This window comes from Aotus nancymaae, unplaced genomic scaffold, assembly GCF_030222135.1.
Source record: "Aotus nancymaae isolate 86718 unplaced genomic scaffold, 86718_ANA_hifiasm-v0.15.2.pri h1tg000022l_1, whole genome shotgun sequence".
Classification (NCBI taxonomy): domain Eukaryota; kingdom Metazoa; phylum Chordata; class Mammalia; order Primates; family Aotidae; genus Aotus; species Aotus nancymaae.
The window spans coordinates 15,654,386-15,681,468 of NW_026988435.1; the positions used below are offsets into that span (position 1 = coordinate 15,654,386).

The following is a 27,083-nucleotide window of genomic DNA, read 5'->3' on the forward strand; positions in this document are numbered from 1 at the left end:
TCTGCAGTAGCTCCTCGTTACCTACATTACTTGCCCATTTTATAAGTTCCCAATTACATTACTTTTTGGCAAACCCCATCCTCCAGCCAAACAACTACTCTCCTTAGGAGTAGCCTAAATATATCATTATACCATGGGAATATATCTGTATCTACCTATCTACGATTATAAAATTTATATATAAATAAACATACCATGAAATTTATGTATATGCATACCATCTTTGAAAATTTGGTTATATTGTCCTCTCTAAATATTGTTTTATTTTCCACTTACTAGATATTATCTCCTATCTTAAAATGCCACTCCTTCCATATAAGCTTGGTCAATTCTCCGTGGCAAAATTAACCAGTGACCTATAGTGCTATCATTTGTTATTATCTTGTAAAAGTCCTCAATTATTGTGAGCTTTGTTGCTTACAGGATGCTATCTTGTGTTGTTTCTCTGTCATATTCAGAATAGACTACCTAATAACTTTAAAAAATCTGTTTGTGAATTCACATAATTAAAGTAGCCTCCAGGTGTCTAAGCACCTGGGTGAAGAGCAACTTTGTGGTTTTGTTTTCTGCTATATACCCAACGCAGCATAGTGCTTGACTCATTATAAATAGTTTGTAAGTATTTATTTAATGAATGATTAACTTCAGAGTTCTCTAAACGTGATGAGAGTGTTCCAACTAAATTGGTGGAAAATCAAAGTAAAATTCATTTATCTGACTTATCTGGCATCCTTAAAATTAGAGAAAACCAAGGAATCATTTGTGATTAATATCTGACTTGCAAATGAGTTTTCAAAATTAATACCACATTTGTTTAAAATGTGTATCATGAAATATCTGCACAATTAATATTCATTTCAATTACGTAATAATTATGTTTCATCATTTCAAAAAATGACATTTCAAACCTATTTGAACTGCAATGTTTCACACAATATTTTGACATTCTCTTTCCCTCAACATGAATGACCATTAAAAAAATAATAATTTTATTGTTGTTGTTTTATTATCTCCCCAGATAACACATATCTATCACTGGCTGGGTGTAATGCAAGGAAGGGACAAAGATGAAATGGAAACATGTTCCTTTTTTGGTCACAATATCACTCCTCAGCTTATCCCCACATCGCCTGCTTCTGGCCCAGCTTATTCCAGGTAAGTGCCATGCATTTGTTTCATCAACACTTAACCAGTATTCCTTATTTGCTTTAAATTCACTTTTTATTGTGTGTGTTGTGAATCAAATTCGTTCATTTTCTTTGGAACTTGTAAGTCCGTGTGAATGTCTTCTTGAGTATGAGTGCTGATCAATTTCAAGGATCGAATTATTATTCTTGAATAGAGAGCACTTTATTAATTCCCAAGAGGAACAGAACATTGAGAAATAGTCACTGTGCTGAGATGTGTAAGGAGTGTTATATTAACCAAGTGAATTAGAGTGGCAGAAGTAAAATTACAGAAGGGAAAAGATGTGTAAGGCACAAAGAAAACCTAAACTACAATGTAAGTCAGTACTATAGAAAAGGAACATCAAAAAAGTGAAACATGGAAAACTGACATTTCTTAGAATAGTAACATGTTCATTAACAGGCTGAACAATGTAAGAATAAAAATGCACCATGCTGCTGTGTTGCTACCATAATTACCACTGTATAGATACAGCTTAAGTATAATTCTCCTTAAACTGTATGGCCAACTGTTAACTCCTACAGGTCAAAAAATTTAGTCCGTGGTGTCATTATTGAGCAGGATATCAAAATTCAAAATTGTTAAGTGAGGTTTGAACTACCTTTGATTGAACTACACAAACGATTCCTTGGTTTTCTCTACTTTTAAGGATGCCAGATAAGTCAGATAAATGAATTTTACTTTGATTTTCCACCAATTTAATCGGAAGGACTATCAAGTGGAAGAAGGAATGTATGTATGAGTATATATGGTGGGAAGGTACAAGGTTTATCTATGTAATAAAAAATATTAGCTTTTTATTCAAAGGATATTGCATAATTTTAGAGAAGACAAAGCAACTTGAACACCTAGGTGCAAAAGCTGTCAAACCTCTGTGATTACTATTTTACATGCAAATACTTCTAAATCTAAAGTATATGACTTCATTATCTAATACAATATGTAAATTGGTTACAAAGGTGATAGTTTGGTTATCAGTTAGTTAAAAAATACGCCACACAAATTGATTACTCAGGGCCCATTTTAAGGCAACACTTTTTTAAAAAGAAATAAAGGTAACCCCAAATGGGATGCATACAGTTAGATGCCCTCTTTTTTCAGGACTACAGAGTTCAAGAATCATTTCAAAGTAATTTCCCTGTCAAAAGAAATATGCTGTTAGCTTTTCAAAAAGAACACCTGCAGAGTGGAAGTCATTTTCATAACTGCCTTCATCTGGGAGCACTGGCTTCAGGCAAGGGAGAAAATCTACTGAAAGAACTCATTGGCCTTAGAATGTCCCCTTCTTCCCATTAATCTCAGAATGTAGAGAAGTCTTGATTCTTCTACTTGTTTTTCTAGCTTTAATATGTTTGTTAGAGACCTTGAATCTGGATTGAATTGAGCATATCTCAGAGGAAGCAAAAACTTTGAAGGCAAAATATCAGTGTCTTTTTTAAAACAAAACATAGTTTCTTATTCAACTGATTCATTTCTTTGAAGAAAACAAAATCTCCTTCATCAGAAATGTATTTCTAATAATAAACAATCAGATAAAAAAATCAGACAAATGAAAAAATATAACATGCTTCTAAAAAGATAAGGAGAATTTTATATTCTGTAGTACTTGGCTCCATGAGTTATCATTAGCCAAGATGTCTACAGGAACAAGATTTCTCAGGGTACAAAAAAAATACCAATTAAAACACTGGCACAATGCAGATTATTTTATTACCACATCAGTGAAGTCATTTTTACTTCAAGCTGTGGCTAGGTAACTTGGTGTAATTAAATACTAAAATACTTGAACATAATGTCTGGAACTGATGGATTGTCCCATTCAGGTTTTTTTCATTTTTTATTTTGTCTCCCTGTATGATACATTTTTAAAACTGCTGTTATGCTTCATAACATTGTATATGAAATGGTTGGTATATGGGAAAGCAAACAAATTATTTGTATATAGTAAATCAAGAAACACTCTTATTGTTGAAAATAAATTGGTTTAGAGAAAAGGAATGATGAAGAAACGGATTCTAAGGATAATTGGGCTTTGCCAACCATTTGAATTGTTGCTTGCATTGCATGTTGAACCCATTAAAACCCACCTCCTTTTTATTAGAACCACTGGATAACCACTGGTAGATGTTTTTCATGTTAATTTACTTCATCTCTAATTCACAAATGAAATATATTTTTAAACCAAGTAAGGTTATCTCTTGCTGTTTCTGGACTATGCCTAGTCATGACTTAATATCCGCTAGAAAAGAATACATTTTAAACATCTACTTTTTATGGCCAAAGATGTCAGGAAGACAATGGAAAGCAAGTGTTAAATGACATGTTGTTAAAGCATACATTTTACATATAGTGGAATTGAATTAAAAAATTTGAAAAACCTCCATGGTAAAAAAATAAAGTTCAATTCTAGGTTTATATTGCAATGTTTTAAATGAAAATACATCAAGAAAAACCCACAAGGTTGTATTTCTATTTGAATAAATGAGACAGGCCACTTTAAAGTTAAGCATGATTTATTTTTTCCCCTCCATTCTCTAAATGTGCAGCAGTGTTGTCCTTCATTAAAGATGCAGGTGCTGACTGGGTTATTTCCTTGTCCCTGACTCATGTCAACAAGGCTTGAGTGTGAAATTTTCTGAAATGATTTACTGCTTATGTGCCCCACCCATCCATTGATCACCACTTTAGTATCTTGTTATTATATCCCAGCAAAGAGAATTGAAAATAGCTGTTAACCGGGTCTGAATCATCCATAAATAAATTATAAATTGTGAAAAAAAAAATTCCTCATGCAAAATTTTAGAAATTACAATGAATATGTACATGCAACCCCCATATATTTCTAAGTTTTGTTTTTGTTTTAGTTTTTGTATGCTCAATACATTTTGAATAGACTTGAGGATTAACTTCAGATTTTTTTAAATCTCCTTTATAATGTGAAAACAAATTGAAAGTAAATAAATTCCAGAAGTCTTAATGTGATAGAATCTTTAGGAATTTCCTTTGGGATACTTTATTTAACAAGTATGTTGCATGCATGTGTCTTACAAAGTTTATGATTCACAGGTATATTGTTTTCCAATATTTGTGATTAGTTTCTATGACAAAGTAGCTATGGACAATGATTAGGAAAGTGTATGTCATTTAAAACCTATAGGGATTGCTTGTTCATAGGCAAGAGTTTAATTTTTTAATTGCACTAACTGTTTAGAAAGTTATTTATTTAAAAAAAAACATAAAAAATTACCATTATAATATCAAATTTTGCTATAAAACTACTTAAATGTTCTTAACTCTTAAATTATGCATTGATAGATGTATTTATTATACACAAAAGTAATCTGTCTTTACATGCTACTTGACAAATTTGTCTGACTAGGAAGTTGTCTCTCAACATGTTTTCCATGATTTGCTTTTTCAGAAGCACCTGAGATGTTTCTTAAAAATAAAGATTCCTAGGGCCAATGGCACAATCACTGAAATAAAGAGCTTGGGTTTGAAGCCCAGGAATCTGCGGTTTTACAAGTATCTATAAATTATCCAGCAGGCAGAAAATTTGAGAACCTCTGCCTTAGGTGTTTGAGTTGATTTGGTTTTAATGTTGAGTACACTTAAAGAATGTTTATTCTCTGAGGACAGATTTCCATGAGAAAGGGAAAAAGTTATTTGGAGATCTTTGTTTTCTGTATTTCAAGGATTTGGAGAAGCAGATTTGGTGCCACTACTGGTTTTTTGCTTTGGTTTTGCTTATGTTTTTTGCTATCTTCATCTCAGAATAATATTTCTAGATGGAAAAACATAATAGATCCTATTGGATGAAAGGCATTAGCTCAATACAGACAGCAACTAAACTAATAAGCAGATCAGTGAATATTAACCTATATTATTGAAACTGACTTTACAAAATTCTAAGTTAAGTTTCACTAGTGGGTGCAATTCCCCCTAAATTTTGTCCAGGCCTTAGTAAAACCTTAAACCAGATATTAAGTAGTTGGGAATTTATAATAAAGTAGAATAATATGTTAATTAGGTAAATATTCTATAAAAGGAAGCTAATAGTCATGGCTGCATTATGACTTATAGAAGCCTTAGACAATTTTGCCTTTATGGACCCCTTTTACCATAAAATCATCTTAAAAGTACATCGATATCAACATGATTTATTCCCAAATGTGATGCCTAAAACCATTAGTCACTATGAACAAAACGTAACAAAAACTTACCTTTACACATTTCTATAAACTACATAGAAGAAAACCATAACATAAGAGAAACCAAATATTCTCTGAATGTTACTTTTTATAGTTCAATTTTAACAATAATAATGGACTTACCCAGTTCAAAAAGCTGTCAGATGAGTGTTCTCTTGATGATGACTCACTTGATACTGACATGCTGTGTTTCCTGTCCTCTATCCTTCTGCAAAGTTTAATGAGCTAGTGCCAGGTGTGGGCTAATGGATCCCATGAAAGAGATTTGCTGCTTGTGGTGCTTAGCAAAGGTTGCAGAGGGCTCACACCTAATCACATTGCATGCGTATGTGTTTGTGTGTATGTGCATACACACACATACACATACACACACACATGTGCCTACAAATCATGAAGGTCTCTTGTTACATACTCAGGATATTTATCTACTGTTAGGCTCCTGTGATTAGATGCATTTATTTATTTTCCCTCCACTCTGCCCATTGATTTAGTAATCGAGCATAATGTCAATCATTTTTGAAATACCTGAGCAAGCATTTTCTTCCTTGTTATTTTTTCTGTTGTTGTTTGTTTGTGTCTTTGTTTGTTTTGTTCGAGAAAATAAAACTCCCCGAAGATGAGAAATGGAAGTCAGTTAGTCAGTTCCCATTTATTTGTGTTTTGCACAAAACTGCTGAACAGTATTTTAGGGATATGTCCAGGTAAAAGTATCTATGTGTGTGTGTGTGTGTGTGTGTGTGTGTGCGCGCGCGCGCGCGCGCGCGTGCGTGTGTGTATTACATGTATCTATGTAATATATGCATGTATAATATATCTATTAATATATGCATACATATATGCTCACATATAGATGAAATAAGTTAATCTTGGCTCAGACTCTATCCATTCTTTCACCTATGTGAAATAATGAAACAGACTGTATTTGTGTGAAGGCCAAGTTGAGAGCTTATTTGAATTAATTTCTAAGTTATTAGCAATAAATTTTTAAATACATAGGTTTGTAAAAAAAAAAAAATGAAAGAATGTTTTACCTTTTCAATTACTTTTTCTTTCATTTTGTTTTGGGTTTTCTCATATTCAGCTTGAACGAGAAAACACTATACCTTGGCAATAGCTAAAGTCAATATAAATGTTCTTCAGATAAGGTAATGCTCTGCTCCAAAAGATGCATTCTTCTGTTTTAAATTTACATCTCATATGCTGCCCAGCTAAGTGTTCATGCAATTCACAGTTGTTAAAATTACTTGTATAGTTCACCGTTGCAGTCATTATTTTGTTTAGGTCAAGAGTATGCTCATACCTCATTTGTATTTCCTCTGCTAATGTGGGTATATTTTTTAAAAATCACTAGTAGATGAATGTTACCAAATGTCTCTTAATTTATGCTAAATTTTCTTTAAATCAGTATTACTATTATATCACAACTTTATAGGTATTCAAGAAAGATTTAAGATCTTTTCCAAATGTGTGAGTTTATGTTTGGTTTCTTAATAGTCTCATCATTTTCTTTTTCCATAAGAAGAAGTATCTTTTAAAGGTATTTCTCCAGAATTGATGAGTAAATAAGCAGAGACTATATTTATCTGCTGTATTATGGCCCTTTATTAAGACTCAATTTTTTAGAAAGAAAAACCATAATTTGTAGCTTATATGAACCTAATACCCACTTTAGACATAGTTCCTCAAATATTACTATTGGACGCTAATCGTTATGGCATATGTGAGAGTCACTGTCCTCACATCCTTTTTACCCTTAAGAATGGATATGATGTCAATAAATTAATTCAAATATAATAACCAAATAATAAACTTAATGGCTATTAACTAAAAACTTAATCACTATTAAAAAAAAAAAACAAACCTGTAATCAGAATAGGAGCACCATGTTAAAGGTCACTATCCAAAAGTATTTTATAGAGGGAAAGCAGACATGTTAGCAAAGATGAGGTCTTGTCTTAGACGTTATTAGGCCTTTTTGCAAAATGTGCGCTAGGGCCCAGAGTAAAAACTTGAGGAAAGCGTGAAAAACTTCACAGATGTGGTAAACAAGCAGATAATAAACCACTGAGACACTCATATTGATTAGGTGTCTAACAAATAGCTTGCTGTTTATTACACTATAGCTTTAGGAGTTTTACAAGGTTGAAAAGGGGTGAGTAGGAAAGGGAATCCCAGGCTCATGCCAAGGTGCAGCGCTGAATGTATAAGGTGAGCTCTTATTTGGTTTGGTAGAAAGTAAAGATATATATTGAAAAGTGTTTGGAAATGTTCTCAGAAAGAGACAAAGTTCCAGTCCGGAGGAGTCTATGTACTTGGCTGGGCAGCTTTATCTGTAAACTCTGGTCAACAGGAAGGAATGAGAGAGTTTAAAGGAGAGTAACCAAATACAATTATATTTCAGAATAGTAATTCAAGTAGAAAAAAGGTAAATTCAACTTATCTTTTAATTTATTAATTTAACAAATGTTTATTTAAGACCAACTATTGCAAATTTCTCTTGTAAACTTGGAGGAGACCCTGTCAATGAGATAGTTTTTCTTGGTGTCGTCTTTTGTTCTCCTTCTCTGTGGATGGAAGCTATTAAAAAACAAATTACACATTGAATTGACTAATTACAATAAATTATTATTATAGAAAACACAAAAGAAAACTTCTGGAGTTATTCAGATAGGTTCTTGATATCTGAAAGGGTAAGGGGTAGCTAAAAATTCACTGAATGTTTGTTGATGAATGAATATATAAGAAGAGGTTGCAGAAAAATACATGGCAACATTTGAATAGGACAATAGAGATGAAAAAGGAATAACAGGATATAAATATCCTAGATTCTAAATTATATCATATTCTAAATAGAAAATATATGAGCATAGTAGTTATAAGAGTTCCATTTAATTTTAAAACCAGCATTTGGTTTATGTTTCCCAATTAACTTAAATTCATAGTAAACTGACCATGCTACTTAAACTTACCATATACAGATAGATAAATGTATGCATATGTACATATTGTTTACTTTGTTCCTTGTATAGATGCTAACACTGGTAGAATTTTCTAGACAACCAAGTTAAAAGTAATACAAGAATAATATTACAACCAAACTGGAATAAATGACTATAAAAATATTTGTTTTATATATATATATATATGATTTATATATATACAAATTTATACACATACATACATGATTTTTTTTCAGTGTAAATATGTTACTTAAGATTTGCACCCTATATTTGTTTTTTAAAACAGTAATTTTAAAAAATAAAGATGTATATTGAAAAATGTTTGAAAATGTTCTCAGAAAGAGACAAAGTTTAAATCTGAAGGAGCCCAATGTACTTGGCTGGGTAGCTTTATCTGTAATCTCTGGTCAATAGGAAGGAATGATTCCTTCCTATCATATGGAATTTTATAGAATCTTTGAACTTTTACTTAAATATGTACATATATATGCGTGTTTATATGTATCAATATGTGTGTGGTATTACAGATGATTGAAATTCTATCAGTAGAAGTGACAAGCCTTGAAAGAGAACAAATACTTAAGGGGGAAAAATATAGTGTGTTCGTTACTTTCTAGAGACTATCAATCAGTTGAAGATGAGATCTTAATAACTAGAGAAATTGCCAGCTGTACTTTGGTACTCTGTCTCTTTGTTAGCCTTGGTCTTCGAGTGTGAAGCTTTATTTAATTGTTTAAGTAGATGGAAGCAAACTAACAGACACATCAGCCACAGGACACTCAATGAAGAAATTTGTATTTGCAATTTAGCTGTAGAAGCCAGGACTATTCTACTTTGATGATATGGCCTTTGTGATGAACCTGGATAGAAAAACACCATGTGCCACACAGTCCACCTAATTAAGCCATCAGAATGCATTGCAGCAAACAGAGTGCCTCATATGGACGGGTATAAGTAATTTTTTTCCTCTATTGCTTGGTTAATAGAAAGAGGCGCTAACTTAGATTATGACTGATGGAGGCTATATGGTACAGCTGTTGTAATTGTGCCTAAGGGTAGAGAAAGCCCTGGTTTTTTAAAAAAACGACCAAACAAAACAAAAACAGAAACAAACTCTCTATTTGCCTGAGACACTGTCATTACTTCATTCAGCTATTCTCCCTAGATTTCCTAGTGAGCTTTCATTTATTCCACTTTCATTACTTGTGTTCTTCCTCTTGCCATATGCATGTATCCTTTGTTATATAAACAAACAAAACCTGTGCCATGATTTCGCATGGAAGAATTGCTTTGAAAATGGTTTCCTTTATTGAATCAATAATTCATAAATAAAATGAATATTCTTGACTATTAAGAAATATATATTAAAAAGTTGACATGAGAAGAAGTTGAATGCATGGGCCTTGAACATATAAAAACGTAACTGGCCTTCTCCCCAAGAGTATACACTGCAAATTCTGAAGGATGTGACCATATATATATATATATATAGTGACACATACATATATAAATATAGAGTCACAATATATGAGCATGTGCATGTGCATATACATTAAGTATATGTGTATATATTTAAATTCACACATGTATAAAACAGTATTTGTGTTTTCAATTTAAATTATTTGTATACATCTAGTAAATATACATAAGTGATAGAAAGTGACAAATTTTTATTCTCTTAAAAGGAGGATAAGATTATTTATTTATGTATTGAGACAGAGCCTTGCTCTGTTGCCCAAGCTGGAGTGCAGTGACGTGATCTCGGCTCACTACAACCTTTGCCTCCTGAGTTCAAGGGTCCAAGTAATTCTCGGGCCTCTGCCTCTCTAGTAGCTGGAATTATAGATAGGCACCCCTACACCTGCTAATTTTTGTGTTTTGAGTAGGGATAGGGTTTCACCATGTTGGCCAGATTGGACTCATCCTACCCTCATGTGATCCACGCACTTCGGCCTCCCAAAGTGCTGTGATTACAAGCATGAGCCACTAAGCCTGGCTGGGATAAGATTTATTATGACATGACATTTTTCCAGCATTGTTAATAGTCATTCTCTGAACGAGCAGGTTACTAGGGCGACGTATCTACACAAATGACTGAATTCCTTGTATATGAAAATAACTTTATAGAATATATAAAATAATTTCTCATTTTTCCATTGAAATGGCCTTTCAACTTTATTTTAATGTTTTATGTTCTTTAGGTTCTTAGTTTGACATGCAATTCAAACAGAGGCATACAAGCATAGCATCACTGTTAAAATAAACTGGAATTAGGAGCTAGGGCATCCCCTGTGTTGCTGCTCTTGTCCATGAGGTATTATTGCTTACTGAAGTCATAAGTTTTCCTCATAACTTTATGACTCTAATCACTTTTTCCTCTTTCATTGCACATTTTGTTTCCTTTCTTGCCTTTTTCTTTTCTAATATAATGAGAAATTCAGGCTTCTAGATAGTTACTATATAAAAAGATGTATTACTTCTATTTAATAATTTATGTAGCTGATTTCATGTTCTTTTAATAAACTGAATATAAGGCAAATATAAGGCAACAATGATGGTAAGATGCTTCATTATGTACGGCCAAGAAAAGAATATAACTGCTACATTAACCCGTGATACACCATAAGTTAAGGATAATTCTATGCAGTACATTAGTCAAACCAATCTCTCATTGCTTTGAAGTTTCTTTCATCCTTTTCAAAAGAGTTGGCAATTACTTTTGCATCTATTTTGGCAGATGACAAACCACTCTTTTGAAATTTCTCAGGAAATAGGTACTTCCTTCTACCTAAGAGTGTCTTTCTTAAATAGGATAATTTCTACTTCACAAGAACATATAAATTTGTGTCCATCCCTTGAACAATGAATATTTTTTCACAAATGCCAAATCTACGCCTGGTTTGGTTTCTAAGCTTCAAATAACAATAACATTTACTGACAAATTTCAGTTACACTGGAATTACGTAATGTATTTTAAATGACAGTTAAACTCAATTTGTATATTTCTCAATGCATATAACTCAAGTGAAATGACAATATGAACACTTATGACCAAGTAATCACATGGCAGTCAGTGCCAATCACACTAAAATTGCTGCCTGGCCCATAGTGATTGTAAGATGCCATCTACTATAAAGCTTCAGAGTCAAAACATCTTCTAAGAATGGGTGTTTGAATTGATAAAATACAATATATAGAGGGAGATTGAGCTGACATAATCCTCAAGCTCCTCAAACCCATTATACATAAATGTACAAATATTCACTAGCAACTAGTTCTTAATTTTAAAGCCACAAATGTGGCAAACATAAAGAAATATGTAGTATAATAATACAATTGTGATTAAAATTTATCCATTTACAGGCTCACGTTTTTCTTCCAAATAGAAGTCTCTTTCTCAGGTTTAGAAAGCTGTTCACTAGAAAATTAAGCAAATTTTCTTAAAATCTTACTTATCATCATGACAATTGAAATTTTTTAGTATGCACAGAGCTGAAATGCATATTATGATTATTAGGCAGCAGTATAATTTTTTCACAGACATTCTGGGTAGAATAAAAATAGCTGCAGTAGACACTGTGCTGTTTCACTACAAGTTTGTTGAATAAAAATAATGTCTATTGAATAACAATCACTGACTTTATTACATTTTACTTTTAAAAATACACTAAACATAATTATATGCAGACAAGAGTATTTCTCAATTAAATAGTGCTAAGTATTTCCTAATTAAATGGTAGATATAATAAAATTGACCAATACTAATAAGAAGGCAATGTTAGTTCTTAATCAGCAACTGACTAATATATTGATTATATTCACTGAATCAATTGTTTATAAAGTGAAACTTGTTTCATTGAATCTTAATTTTGGCATCATACACTTACTATAGTTTTACTGTATTTTTCAACCAAAAACCTTTTATTGTAAGACTAAGTTTAGCTCTGTAAGAGACTGTCAAACTGTTTATGTTTTTTCATAACTACAAGTAATGTAAAAAGTTCCCATTGCTCTATATCTTTCTGAGAAATTGGTGTTGTCAGTGGTTGAGATTTCAGCTATCTAATGATGTGTAGTGGTATCTTGTAATTTAAATTTGTAATTCCTTAATAGTATATGATATTGTTAAGCTTGTGTGTCATCTGTATTTGTTCTTTGTTGAGGTATTTATTTGTTCAGAATTTTTGTCCACTTCTTAATTAGTTTGGTTGTTTATTGTTGAGTTTTAGGAGTTCTTTGTAATTTTTTTTTTTTTTTTTTTGAGACAGTCTCCCTCTGTCTCCAAGGCTGGAGTCCAGTGACACAACCTGGGCTCCCTGCAACCTCCACCTCACTGCTTCAAGCAATTCTCCTGCATCAGTCTTCCGAGTAGCTGGGATTACAGGCACCTGCCACTAGGCCCAGCTAATTTTTTTTGTATTTTTAGTAGAGATGGAATTTCACAATGTTGTTCAATCTGTTCTCAAATACTTGACCTCAGGTGACCTGCCCGCCTCAGCCTCCCAAAGTACTGGGATTACAGGCATGAGCCACTGCATTCAGCAAGTTCTTTATGAATTTTGAATTCAAATCTTTTATCAGATACCTATTTAGCATATATTTATTCCAGCATTTAGCTTAAATATTTATCCGATTCCTTACATTGCCTTTCGCAGTGCAAAAGTTTGTTCTTTTCAATAAAGTCTAATTTATTAATTTTGTTTATTTCATGGATCATGCTTTTGGTGTTATACCAAAAAACTCATCTCCAAACCCAAAGCTACTTAGATTTCTTCCCAAGAATTTTCAATACTTAATATTGTCTTTTTTTTTTTTTTTGGATTTTGTTTCATTTTTTTTTTTACTCTTTTTATTTTATTTTATTTTATTTTATTTATTGCATTTTAGGTTTTGGGGTACATGTGAAAAACATGCAAGGTTGTTGCATAGGTGCATACGTGGCAGTATGATTTGCTGCCTCCCTCCCCTTCACCTATATCTGGCATTTCTCCCCATGCTATCCCTCCCCAACTCCCCACCCCCCCCGCTATCCCCCCTCCCCCCAACAGACCCCCGTGTATAGTGCTCCCCTCCCTGTGTCCATGTGTTCTCCTTGTTCAACACCCGCCTATGAGTGAGAACATGTGGTGTTTGATTTTGTGTTCTTGTGTCAGTTTGCTGAGAATGATATTGTCTTTTTTTTAACGCGAGATATTTTAAGTAAGACATAAACACGGAGAATAAAAGACCCCTTGTAATGTCTTTGGTGTAAATAAATGATACTAAAAAGAATATTTTCTGTAGCACTGATATATGGAGTGAGAATCAATGTGCAAATGGCGATATTCCTATTATCTTTGTCAACATTACAAATAACATTGTTTTTTATTTTACATGTTAATTGGAAATTATGTATTGTGTAATCCCAACATTAAGTCTTGAAGTCTTAAAATATTAAATATTTTTAAAACAGGAGAAACAAAAATTAAGATTGAAACGGTAGACCAGAGACAATTTATGTAAAAAGAAAAGAAGAAATAAGGAGTTTGATGAGGATAGATGGGCCAATTCAGAAGTGTTACTGGTATAGACAGAACAAGTTGATGTTGGCCAAGTGTTTAATGTTCTCTAGATGCTCATAGAAGCAGCTCTACAAACTATAGAATAATCTAAAAGTGATTTATAATGACCATAAGGCAGATGATTTATTCAAGTTTCAACCATACGGTTTAGAATTCATCTTTTTTTCAATTTATTTTCTATTTGTATATGGCTATTTCTTTTAAAGACAAACTATCATTTTCCCCCATTTCATTTTTGTAAGCTTTCACCAAGTGTGTATAGAATCAGTCATTTTAACAGATTATTTATAGTAAATAACCTGGGCAATGTTAACAAAATTTTAGTGCCATATTTCTACCAGCTGTGTGAAATGTTTAAACTTAGGAAACTTGCAATTTTTTTTCTTTGTTTTTTTTTTAGGTTTTTGTTTGTTTGTTTGTTTTAGTGGACAATATTTATATTGTGGTATGGTTGTACAATTTAAATAAAGGTTGTAAAGTATCAAGCACAATGCCTTGTACATTTAAGGCAATGAATAAAGAGTAGTTAGTATTACTTTAAAAATATATATAAGTGAGATTTTGAAAATATGGAGAGAATTGAAAATTGTACATGGGTGAAAGATTATCTGGTCATTTTGAGCTTGGATGATTGTGTCAATGACTGAAAAACAGAACATTTGGCAAGGAGAAATGCTCCAGATTCATGGAGGAGATAAAAGAAAAAACACCATAGCATGCAAGAGATAAATTTTAATGTGGTTAATGAATATAACTATAATTAGTTAATAGCAGGTCTTACACACTGTCTTTAACCCCTTTCAAATGTCTCAGCATACTATTCAATGTATAATGTCAGATGATACGGCATTTAGTGAGCAGAAAATTTTAAGCTGTATAGAGAAGTCATAATTTGCTATGGCAAACAGATATGATAAAATGTCACATCAATTTCAAATCAAAGAAAATAACCCACATTTAACAGAATATGTAAGAATTTGCCTGAGTTATGTAGGAAAGCTACGTTACAACTGTTGTTTCTACTCAAACAGTGACATGATGCTTCAGGGCAAACAAGGTAAATATACGACAATTGTGAATGCTTGTAAACAAGCATATGTCACAAACGTGAGATATTTTTAGACTACAATGATATTTTATTATAATTGTTACTAGATTATTTAGCATAATGAATATGTTAAAAACATTCAAATATATCATGACAAAAATATAGTATTTGGAAGCATGTCATGAAACAAACAGAAGAATGCCTATTCACTAACATATTTTTTCTTTGGGCATCTTGGTATAAGGAGAACTTTCATATGTTTCTACAGTGTTGGTGAAGTACTTTACAACAAGAAAATTATATATACATATATAAATATTCATTCATATATATATATATACACATATATACTAATTGTTTTCATTTCCCTGTTTAAAACACAAAGGTAGAAAGTGTACGCTGATTGCAAAAAATATTTGAAAATTACTGGTTTAAAGAAATATGTAATGAGATATTGAAATGTTTACTAGAATTGACAAAGAAAAAGTTTGGTTTGTTTCTGTCTAGTAGGAAGTTAAGTTTTTAGTTTTGTTTTGTCTGTTTATCAAAGTGTACATTTTTGTTTGTATTTAGTTCAGCGTGACGTTTGGAGGAGATCAATTCTAAATAAAATTTGATTCACACTCATGGTATGTCATAATACACTTTGATTTCATCAGATGGAACATAAAACTATACTTTATTAAGGAATGCATTCAGTTAAATTTTTATATGGTAAACCTGAGTGTACTAACGTGATGTAAAAGTCACAGATCCACAAACATCAACTAAACAAATTATTAATGGAAATGAAAAAACATACAGTATTAGATAATCTGTGACGCATATATATAGTCTGATTGATTATAGTAAGTAGTCAAAAGTAAAGATGACTACAGTAATACTTGATATGTGGAATTGCCACCAACTTGATTGAATTTTATGATGATATTAGTTATGTTAGACAATTAATCTATAGGATGTTTTGATCAACTACTAAAAAATAAAATTTTATAGTATTATTATGGTAGCCAAATTTTGAGAATCATTAAATTGAAATAAAGGCTAGGAAAAGGGTTTAGTGCCTGAAAAACACAAACAGATAGTAACATGGACAAATAGAATGGATGTAAATGCATGACCCAGTTGAAAGATTAGAACCAATAGAACCAGAAGAATCAATTCAGTTAAAATATTGGAAATGCTGTAATAAAATGAGGAAACATTGAGCTCAGAAATGTCTGACAGATTCAGGGATATATCATTATTTTATATGAGTATATCATATTACTTGAAAAACCGATTATATGACAACAATATTTATAAGAGACCTGGTACAGCATAACCTCCCTAAAACTTTTTTAAAGACACATTCATTGTGCAATTCTTTGAGTACAGGAAATCCATGGACTCAATGGAAACAAGTGATCCTTTGTCAAGAGTTTCCCTGGATAGTTGCATTTTGTGCTTCATGATCCTACCTAATATACACGTTCAACATCGGTAAACCAAACAAAGCCAAATTCCGTAGCATATTGTTTTTACATGTTGCTTTTTATTTAGTCTTTGTTCAATAGAATTTGCTGTATTATTTTTGAATTATCATATCTTGGGTTTTAGATTGATCAAAGGAGACATTTTGACAAGTATTTACTGAAGAGTTAAGGTAATTTTAATGAGGTGATAAGTAAATTATTTGGAGGGGGCTGCAGAAATATAAAGATGAACTGTTTTAAACTGGAGCTGAAAGCTAACCCTGATTAAATGTGTTGGTTATTTGTCATGTTCGTTAAACCATCAATAATTTCACATTCGTAATTTAATTAAAGGTCTACTTTGTGAAATTGTCCCATATGAATATTTGTATTAATAATCTGCCTTCACTGTTACAGTAATTAGCCATTCATAATTGAGGATAAATTTTGTAAGCAAAGTATAATAAATGAATAATAAATAACAAGACTGTCATATATCTAATCTGTATCTTTAATTTCTGGGTAACGAATAATACATTTATAAATGAATTCCATTTATTGCACACTCACTATTTGTTTTCTGCACTGATTTTACTTAACCCTTAAAAAAGTTTTATGAAAAAGATTTTTGTAAATTCAGAACTTGAGAGGCAGAAGAAGGAGGATTGCTTGAGTCCAGGAGTTCCAGACTAGCCAGCATGGGCAAGATAGGGTTCCTCATCTTTATAAGATATTTAAAAATCTGTAAAATATTTAAAAATTAGTCAGCTGTGGTGACACATACCTGTAGTCCAAGCTACTGGGGAAGATGAGGCAGGAGGATTTCCTGAGCCAACCGGTGAAGGCTACAGTGAGCTATAAACGAGCCACTGCACTCCAGCTTGCATGACAGAGCAAGACCCTGTCTTAAAAAATACCTGTATATTATTTATATTTTAACAATGAGCAGAGCCAGGATTTGAAGCCACGTTGCTTTTTCCAACTCAAAAACTCATGATAACATTTCCCACACTATGCCAATCCATTCTACCTCCACATTGCACCCACCACAGGATTTTTCTAATCTTATATTGTATATGATTGTAGGTTGGCTAAGACATGGTCTATGCATTGTGATTTTAAAAGTAACAAGGCTTTCTGGACCAAACCCATCTATTTTCTCCCAGAAAAATAAAAATCCTATTTCAGATATTTAACTGAATATTATTAATGTGGCCTTTCTCTGTTTTTCTTGCTTAAAATATTATTTCCATTTTTCTAACTTTTACTCGTTTTACTACTTCTTCCTTGACAATTGGTATTATAGTTGAGGATATAATGTACATATGTCATAAAATAGTTATGATTGATTTAAGATTGCATTTTATCTTTTAAGAAGACCATGCTTTCTCTTTGGTGCCATGTCATAATTTATCTTAAAAAAAAAAAAAAAAAAAGATAGCATAGTTTCAGCTAAAATTTTATAAAGGGGCAATACATTTTTATTATATACATTTCATTACCTAAACACACCTTTTCTTTTTTTAATTTGAAATAGCAATGTTAGAAATTATATCATACAGCTAAAATTTAACATTTCTCTAGTTATCTCATAAATATTCAGTTTATTATTTATAACTATGTGCATCAGATTAAAGTGTTTAATCAGAAAAGGTTGTTATATTTATGCAAATACTGACATATAGGAAGAGTTTTCATTGAATTTTGAATATGCATTCTCTTTGAGGTATCACATATATATGTATATTTAACAAACATCTTTAATTTTAATATATAGATTTTGACATCTTATTTTTTATTTTCATTAAAAATGACTTTAAAACAAGAATAGCATTTTTCATTTTACAGTTTTATGTTTAAATGTGTTTTTTCAATTTCACTTTATTTTTTTCTAATCTGCAAATTTGTATGAGCAATTTAGTCTCTGAGAGGGTTACAAAAGGCCTAGGAAAGGACCTTAAATTTAGGAAGCCCAGAAAAATAGAATGCTCAATGAATTGTCTGTAGATACTGTAGTGCTGTTGCCAGAAATAAGTTAAATAGACTTTCCTTCCTCTGGGGGTTGATAACTGAGAATATAACACAGAGATATGTGAGTTAATTATAATTAAAGTAGCCAATTGTGTAATGAATCAATTTAAAAGTTTACACTGAATCAAACACATAGGATATATTTACATCGCTTTGTTTTGAAAACTAAATGCCATTCTTTTGATTTTCATAACTGAAAGAATAGTAATAGATTTTTTCAATCACCTGTTGTCTTTATTTTCATATTTTTAGAAAAGTGTTTTCCTGTATGAATGTACTACTTCACTTCATCACACTAAATGGTATATTTAAAACTTTGACTGACTTTGTTGTTTTTTTTTTCCCTTTGAGTTTAAAAGGTATTTATCTTAAAAAACTAACAATAAACCTTTAACCTCCTATATATGCTATTGAAGACTAACAATATTTTTAATATTTGTACACTAGCAAGGCTCATATAACTTAGTGCAAGATTTGAGCTAAAAGCATATTTTATTTAAATATCTGACGTTTAGTAACATGGGATTCATCTGGAGCCCTAGATATGCAGTCATTTTATCCTGGAATTACTTTTGGCCTTTGGAAGGTCACGCATTTACAAGTTATTGCCTCTCATAAATTGATCTAATCTTCTGAATAATGGCTGTACATGCTGATGATCAATATTTTATTGCTTCTACATCCTAAAACACACCATGAATTATAGTCAAAACCATTATCACCCAGTTCTGCAGACATAACAATAATATACATGTGATATTACCACTCAGCTTGTGGTACCGTTTACAAAACAAGACTGCTTGAATGATTTTATTTTAGCACTATTATAATCCTGTTTAATTTATAGGTAGAAATGCCCCTAACATTATCACCCAAATAGTCCTGCTCTAGGCCAGAGAATTCATTCATTATGATTTTCTCCCATAATGACCAAATCTAAATTTTGCTTTGATTTAAATGTTTCTAAAGATTAATCACTGTATTATATTTTCAAAGGGTAGTGTGAGTTAAAGATTATTACAATTTTTTAATGATCAAATTAATGCTAAAAAGTGATTTTTTCTCACTGTAATTATCCTTTAGTCACATTTCCTTAATCTAAAACCATATATGATGCACATTCTTTGTATTTGTGTCTTTCTACTACCACATTTTTATAATTTTAATAATTTCTATATTTTACTTTAATGAATTTTTTTCTGATTTTGTCTTAGCTATGTAGACAAATACTCTGATCTCTTTCAGTTACAATCCCCTGTCCACGCTTCACTTGTCAGTCATTTCAATATTTGCTTCCTTTATGGATGTTACGACAATCGATATTTGAGGATGTGAGAGTGCTTCTAGTAATCCAGCATTTGTTAGGATCATGATTCTGATCAAAAAATGAAAGTTTCTCTCCTGGGAGCCTAAGCAGGGACGTAAAAATAACTACAATCAGAAAATAGTTTTTCTTCATTATAATCCGATTCCCTTATCTGTAAGTTTCAATCAGTTTCACTTTCACAGGCATATGCACACACTTCTGTAATTAAGTTTGCTCGAGGTAATAGGAAATTGTTCATCTGTTTAAATACTAAGTCTAGTTATGCAGTTGTGCTTGCCCTCATTGTTGGTTTTTTGTTTTGTTTTCCGTTTTGTTTTGTTTTGTTTTGTTTTGTTTTGTTTTGTTTTGTTTGAGAGAGTCCTACTGTTTATCCAGGCTGGAGTCCAGTCATGCAATCTTGGCTCACTGCAGCCTTAACCTCCTGGGCTCATGTGATCTTCCCACCTGAGCCTCCCAAGTAGCTGGGACTACAGGTGTGCACCACCATGCCAGGCCAGCTTTTTTGTATTTTTAGTAGAGATGGGGTTTTGCCATGTTGCCTAAGCTCATCTCCAACCTCTGGACTCAAGAGATCCTCCCTCCTTGGCCTCTCAAGGTGCTAGAATTACAGAAGTGAGCCACCATACCAGGCTGAATGCCCCTTTAGCTTTCATTTTACCTCAGAGCTTTTTGGTAAACGAAAGTTTTAGAAAATGGTTATATGTATAAAATCATTCAGGTGAGTTGGTCTTACTAATATTTACCAATTCTCTCATTTACTGTGTTGACATATTTTTAATTGATTTGACATATTAATGTGTTCAGTGTTGGAGAAAATAATATACATGAAAAAATGGAAACTTGTATATTCAAATGGCTTAAAAGCTGATACAGCAACTATGATTTCATTGTGGATTATTGAGGAAGCAATAATTTTAAAATGGAAGAAAAATTTGACTAAAATGTGAGTTAAAGTTTTAGCCTGTGAAAATATTAATAGCTTAATATCTTTATAAGCACAGACATAAAAGCTATTAGTAATGTTTTTATATTTATTAGCTTGAGTTTCAACCTTTCTCAATTTATGTTAGTCCTAGTATTAAAAAGTGCTTTTGACAGCGTTAGTTTAAGAAATGTTCTTTAATAAATTGTCAGCTAGAGAAATCAATACCTTTAAAGGTTACTTTGAACTTTAATTAAACAAATCATGTGTGTGTGTAAGTGTGTCTGTGTGTGTGCGCGTGCCTACATGTGGGCCTGGTTAATAAGGCACAAAAGAGTTTGGATCACCAAACACAAAGCTATGAGGGAAAAATACAAATGGGTTACTACATTTTTCTAAAACAGGTGATAGCTAATTAAGCGGCCAAATTTCCTTTTATTGTATTATACTGTCGAAAGAATTGAGTTAAATATATTACATAAAAATGTAACAAAATTATAAGTAGATTGTGAAATAGTTTCCTGAGATTTCAGCAGAATCTATTTTTAAAACTCAGAGTATAAAATATTGTAACACTATATTCATCACCATTTTACTTAAAAATAATTCATTTCCTGGAACTGTTTGGAATTTGTATTTGCACTGTGATACGGCAAATAATTTTAGTAAAATGCCGTCTAGCCTTTTAGATACAGAATGATTCCCCTGAATTCTAACGCTCTTTTTCTCTACCACCTTACCCAGAACATGGACAGACAATCATGAACAAACCAAATTTTGTACAGAATTTCAAGAGAATGAAAGACTGTCCTAACGTGGATTCACTAGCTCCCTATTTAGTCAACAATGAGACAAAGAGAAAGCAAGATTCAAGATTAGAAAAGAAAAAATTTTTTTCAAGGTCGGGCGCTGTGGCTCACGCCTGTAATCCCAGCACTTTGGGAGGCCGAGGAGGGCAGATCACGAGGTCAAAAGATCGAGACCATTCTGGCCAACATGGAGAAACCCCTTCTCTATTAAAAATAAAAAGCTAGGCATTGTGGTGTGCGCCTCTGGTCCTAGCTACTCGGGAGACTGAGGCAGGAGAATCACTTGAACCCAGGAGGTGGAGGTTGCAGTGAGCCGAGATTGCGCCACTACACTCCAGCCTGGCAACAGAGCGAGACTCTGTATCAAAAAAAAAAAAAAGAAAGAAAAAAGAAAAAAACTTGATGGATTAGTAAAGGCTGTAACTGAAGTTCAAGCATCGCCACCAACTCCAGCCTTTCCCTTTCTAATTGTTTGAAGATTCAAACATGGAGAGACAGACAATATGGTCATGATCCATTAGGACATTCAAATAGATTTTCCTTTTGTCCCTGTATAAGGGTACTCTATAGCTGGTTTCGACTTTGATGATTGACAAGCAGTTTTTCCTACAAGTCACTTATCTTTGCTTTAATTTTTAGCTCATAAAATATTTAAAGATTTTTTTTTTTGTTAACATTAACTTCAGATTTGGTTGTCTTTTAAAATAGTGACAATGATGTCTGAATTGACCTGTCTGCTTTCCAGGTGCATCTATAAAGAGAGATGGGATTGTGGATACTTAGGGAAGCAGGTTTATATCCACTGCACCAAATTGCCAAAGGATACAGTATTTTTATTAGGTATAGAAGTAGTCATGGCCTACTTAATTCAGAAAGTATATCTAAGAAAGATTGGTATGATAAAATCCATACTTTTTTAGGAAGCAATATTTGATCAATTTCTTAATTTGAAAATTATGAATTAAACACATTGCAGGGAAGTGAAACAAATGCTTTTTCTTGTGAGAACTTACTGTAAGTTCTAATAAACTTATGATAATTCATGGAGGAATGAAAATAATTTAATTACGGGAGAACCAAAATAACAACTTCAGTTTTTCAGTATATTTTAGAGTAGAAACAATAGCAGTTAAAATTATAATATTCGATGGCACTCATATTTACAAGAAATATCATGTGAGTACAGTTAATTTCTTTTTAATAGTCAAAGCTTCTAAATTAGTGACAAAAATTAGGGATAATAGGTGACAATACTATTGGCTGGAAATTTTGGAATGATAAACAGAATGAGTGATTAATACTAGGAAGAGATACAAAGATAGGGCAGGCATCAATAGACAACAAATATAAAGTAGTTCAGCTTCTGTTGAGTAACATGGAATACTATCTGCATTTTAGAGGGCTTAAACAAAATATGCATGTTACTATTTATTTTGTTCTTTCTTTTTTTAACTTTTAATTTCAGGGGCAGATCTGCACGTTTGTTACATAGGAAAACACGTGTCATGGTGGTTTGTTATGTAGATTATTTCGTCACCCAGGTATTATGCCTAGTAACCATTAGTTATTTTTTCTGCTACTCTTCCTCCCACCATCTACCCTTCAGTAGACCCCAGTTTCTTGTTTCTCTCTATGTGTTCATGTGTTCTCATCATTCAGCTCCCACTTTTAAGTGAGAATATGTAGCATCTGTTTTCTGTTTCTGCATTAATTTGCTAAGGATAATGGCCTCCAGGTCCATCCATGCCCCTGCAAAGAACTTGATCTTTTATTTTTCATGGATTCATAGTATTCCATGGTGTATATGTACCACATTTTCTTTGTCCAGTCTATCATTGATGGGCATTTAGGTTGATTCCATGTATTTACTACTATGAATAGTGCTGCAATAAATATGCATGAGTATGTGTCTTTATAATAGATTTATTTCAGTAATGGGATTTCTGAGTTGAATGGCATTTCTGAGTTTAGATATTTCAGGAATTGCCACTCTGTCTTCCACAGTGGTTGAATTAATTTACACTCCCACCAGCAGCATCTAAGTGTGTCTTTCTCTCCACAACTTCCCCAGCATCTCTTATTTTTTTGACTTTTTTATAATAGCCATATGACTGGTATGAGATTGTATCTCATTGTGGTTTTGACTTGCATTTCTGTAATAATCGGGCATATCACTGTTTCATGTTATCTTTTAAACATTCCTTCATGATGGAGTTTGTGTCACTCTTTTAAAATGCTCAATGATAAGATAATTATGCCACAAATATGACTGTGGTATCCCCTCTCTGGTTTTGTGCCATCTAAATACTTGTTTACATTAATATTTAAACAGCTTTTTAAAATCATAGTTTTGCTGATATCATTGTTCCTCTTTTTAAGCAATTAATTTTTGATTTATTACGGTTAACTAAATCCAGACCTGGTAAATATATTTATTAGATTAGTCACATTATTATAACAATAATGTTGAACTGAGAAATAAATACCTTTTCCTTTCTTTACCTGTTTAAAATTTTCTTCCAAGCATAAACTTATTAATGTCTACCGTGAGACACACGATGCTACATTAAACTTTAAGTTACAGTGGGCAACAATATGACTTCAGTGACTAACATTATTAAATTTTTTGTGATTATCTTGCAAAAGAGAAAAGGCTTTTCTTTTTTGTCCAGCCTTGTTATACAACTCTTTTTCTTGTCAAAAGAAAATTCAAAGCCAAATAGTGCTGTATAGGCTTTACATCCTTTTAATATTAAAGGAAGGCCCAAGGGTTCCTTCATCATCATTTAACTGGATCCAGGAAACAAGTGCTCTAAGTCAAATAGTTGCATATTTGCTATAGGGTAATGTGAAGAGTCTAACCATGAAGGGAACCATATTTTTAACTAATTATTGGACTTGTGTTTTCATTTAATTTATTAATTGAATATGTAAGTTAATGTAAATTCATTAAAAGGGTAAGCAAATTCATAGGAAATAAATGTTTCAAGTTTTCTCCATTGACAGTACTAAAAACATCACATTTTCATGGCAGAACAGGGCTTGCTAAATATTTTTATATTAAATATCCTCATAATAAAAAAGTTTTGGACCTACTGGTATTATATGGAGCTTCACTAGGACACTACAATTGTATAGCCCTTCAGGATTTAAAGTCAGCTTTCACTCCCATAAATCCAATTTAATCTTAGAAGTTTCTTTCCTATTTTGCTATATGCATGTTATTATCTAATCTCTGATAAGGAAATGCTTTCAAGATTTATTGACTGAGAGTTATTCCTAAAGGAAAGAAGAAAATTTGGGCAAATGCTGGTTTGGCAGCCTAAAATTCATCTCAAAAATTTCATTTTTAGGCTCACCAAACTAATAATAGTATAGCTATTACTGATTATTTAAATTCTTAATGTACATTCAAATAGTAATTTTATATACATTATCACTTTAATTTTTAAGTTACTGCTATATATTAAGTATTCTATAAATTTTGCAGTTAAAGAAACAAAAAAGAAACAGACTCAATGTGTCCCTTGCCAAGGTCACAGAAAAAAAAAGAGGAATGGACAAATGTAAACAGTTCTGTCTGACGGTTAAGACTACATTAAAGACAACTCTTTAAATGTAGTGTGTCTCCCAGCTTCCTGTTCTTGTTGGTAGAGAGGCAAAGGGATATGTAATGCTTTCTTCGTCAATTAGCAATGATTCTAAGCCATTATCTTTATGGTTTAAGCTCTGAAATTCGAAAGGTGGATTTTTCCTTTCTGCAATTAATTTTTTATCAGTTTCATGATTAAATAAGTTCATATTCACATGATAGTTCTTTTTAGCAATTTGAATTGAAATCTGTATTTTATCAATTTTATTGATTACTTCTTTTTGCCATTACTAAAAATATACTGAAAAAGTTGAAGTGAGCATATACCGAGTAATCAAATGAACTGTATCTCATAGGCTTTGCTTGTTCTCAGAAAAATTACCAAGACATCCTTCTTTCTGTAATCAATACTAATATTATTTGACAAGTTCCTTTAATTATTAAATTCTAAAGCATGAAGCATTAAAATAGTTTAATAATTTATCAGTATTGCTATATCAAGCCATTGACAATATATTTTAGTTGTACAAATAACTTATACAAAATAGTACACTTTGATTTTTAAATGAAAAGTTCCTTGCAAAATTAAAAATGACTTATAAATTCTCAAAATTATAACAAAAATAATTTTAGTACAGCCTTTATAATAGCGCCATTAAGTTTACCCACATTAAATACATAGACGATCTCCTTGTTGATAAATTAATGTTTGACTTCAGCCTTCCATACTCTATTACATACTTTCTTTTGAGTGAAAATTTCTGACAAACAGAAATTTATGGTGGAAATGACCTCTCAAGTTTATTTATGAAACCAGTAGCACAACACAACAGTAGATCACAGGATGACACATGATTACTGCCTCCTAAAATAGGTACAGTATCATGCAGTGCAGTGAAGCATGCTCTGCAGTGAAAGTCCACTGGCCCTGTGCTAAACCATGGATAGCCTACACTCAGGTAGTAAATGGAAATTTGACAGAACCAATTCACACAGAAAAACCTTGGCGTTCCACTAGAAGTATGCTTTTTCAAATGAAAAGTTTCAAAAAAAAGTTAATTTTCTTCAATTCAACTTTATTCATTGCTGCTATTGAATCTGGATTTTCTAATTGTAAGCAAGAATAATTTTCCACTTAAGAGTGTTTATCTTGGAATGAGTCTTTTCAAACTTTTATCCACCTTTAATTATGATTGTTTTTCATTTTACCATTTACATATAAAAAGGCAACTATGTAATTTTGATTTGAAAATTTAGCATTAAATTCCTAAGATCTACATTATGGAGTAAATTTACATAAATCACATCTTAAATTGAAAAATTTTGTCATATCAAAATAAATCTAGTTCTATTTGATATGTACTTCATAAATAAAATATAAATATTTTAACGAATGTTTATGTAGAAGAAATAATTGCAACCTAACTTTAAGTTCCAGTTTTCTATGTTAAATATGTTCACCTCACATGTTGCACTTGTATATGAGATGTTTTATGTAAAATTGTCTAAATTTAGATCTCTGATGTACTCTGCAAGATATACAATTCAATAAACTTTGTAATACACAAAAATATTACATGTTCTATCACTGATCTTTAGGTTTTATAATCAAGCTCTAAACTACAAACAATTTCTTTTTATTAGATATCATCATATATTATTAATAAAGACTATGGCTATTTTTCTCCCCATTCATTATTTTGCATTATGTTTACAGAGCATATATGCCAAACATAGCTATTTTTTGAATGAAGATAGTAAATAGACATGTGGCATAAACACACTTCATTAAAATGACTGTTCAATGCCAAAAGAATAAATTACTAGACACAAAGACATTACAAGAGAAAGTGAGGCAGTAGGCAGAAATTCACATATGCTTTTCTGGGGTGTTTCTGATTACATCACACCATTTATAGTTGAAGTTTATCTCTTTAGAAGATATGATCTAATTATCTGCATCATTTTCACAAAACTTTA

At 31.8% G+C, this 27,083-nt stretch overlaps 1 protein-coding gene across 2 annotated transcripts in view; it reads left to right on the top strand.

Annotated features, from left to right (window-relative positions):
* Positions 1-27,083, top strand: part of ROBO1 (roundabout guidance receptor 1) — a 1,127,367-nt gene that overhangs the window by 148,830 nt on the left and 951,454 nt on the right. For both annotated transcript variants that reach the window (XM_064380017.1, XM_064380018.1), the window contains exon 2: positions 1,019-1,155. In XM_064380017.1, coding sequence (XP_064236087.1) covers positions 1,068-1,155 — 88 coding nt within the window. In that variant the 5' untranslated portion in view covers positions 1,019-1,067. The remainder of the gene's footprint in view (positions 1-1,018; positions 1,156-27,083) is intronic.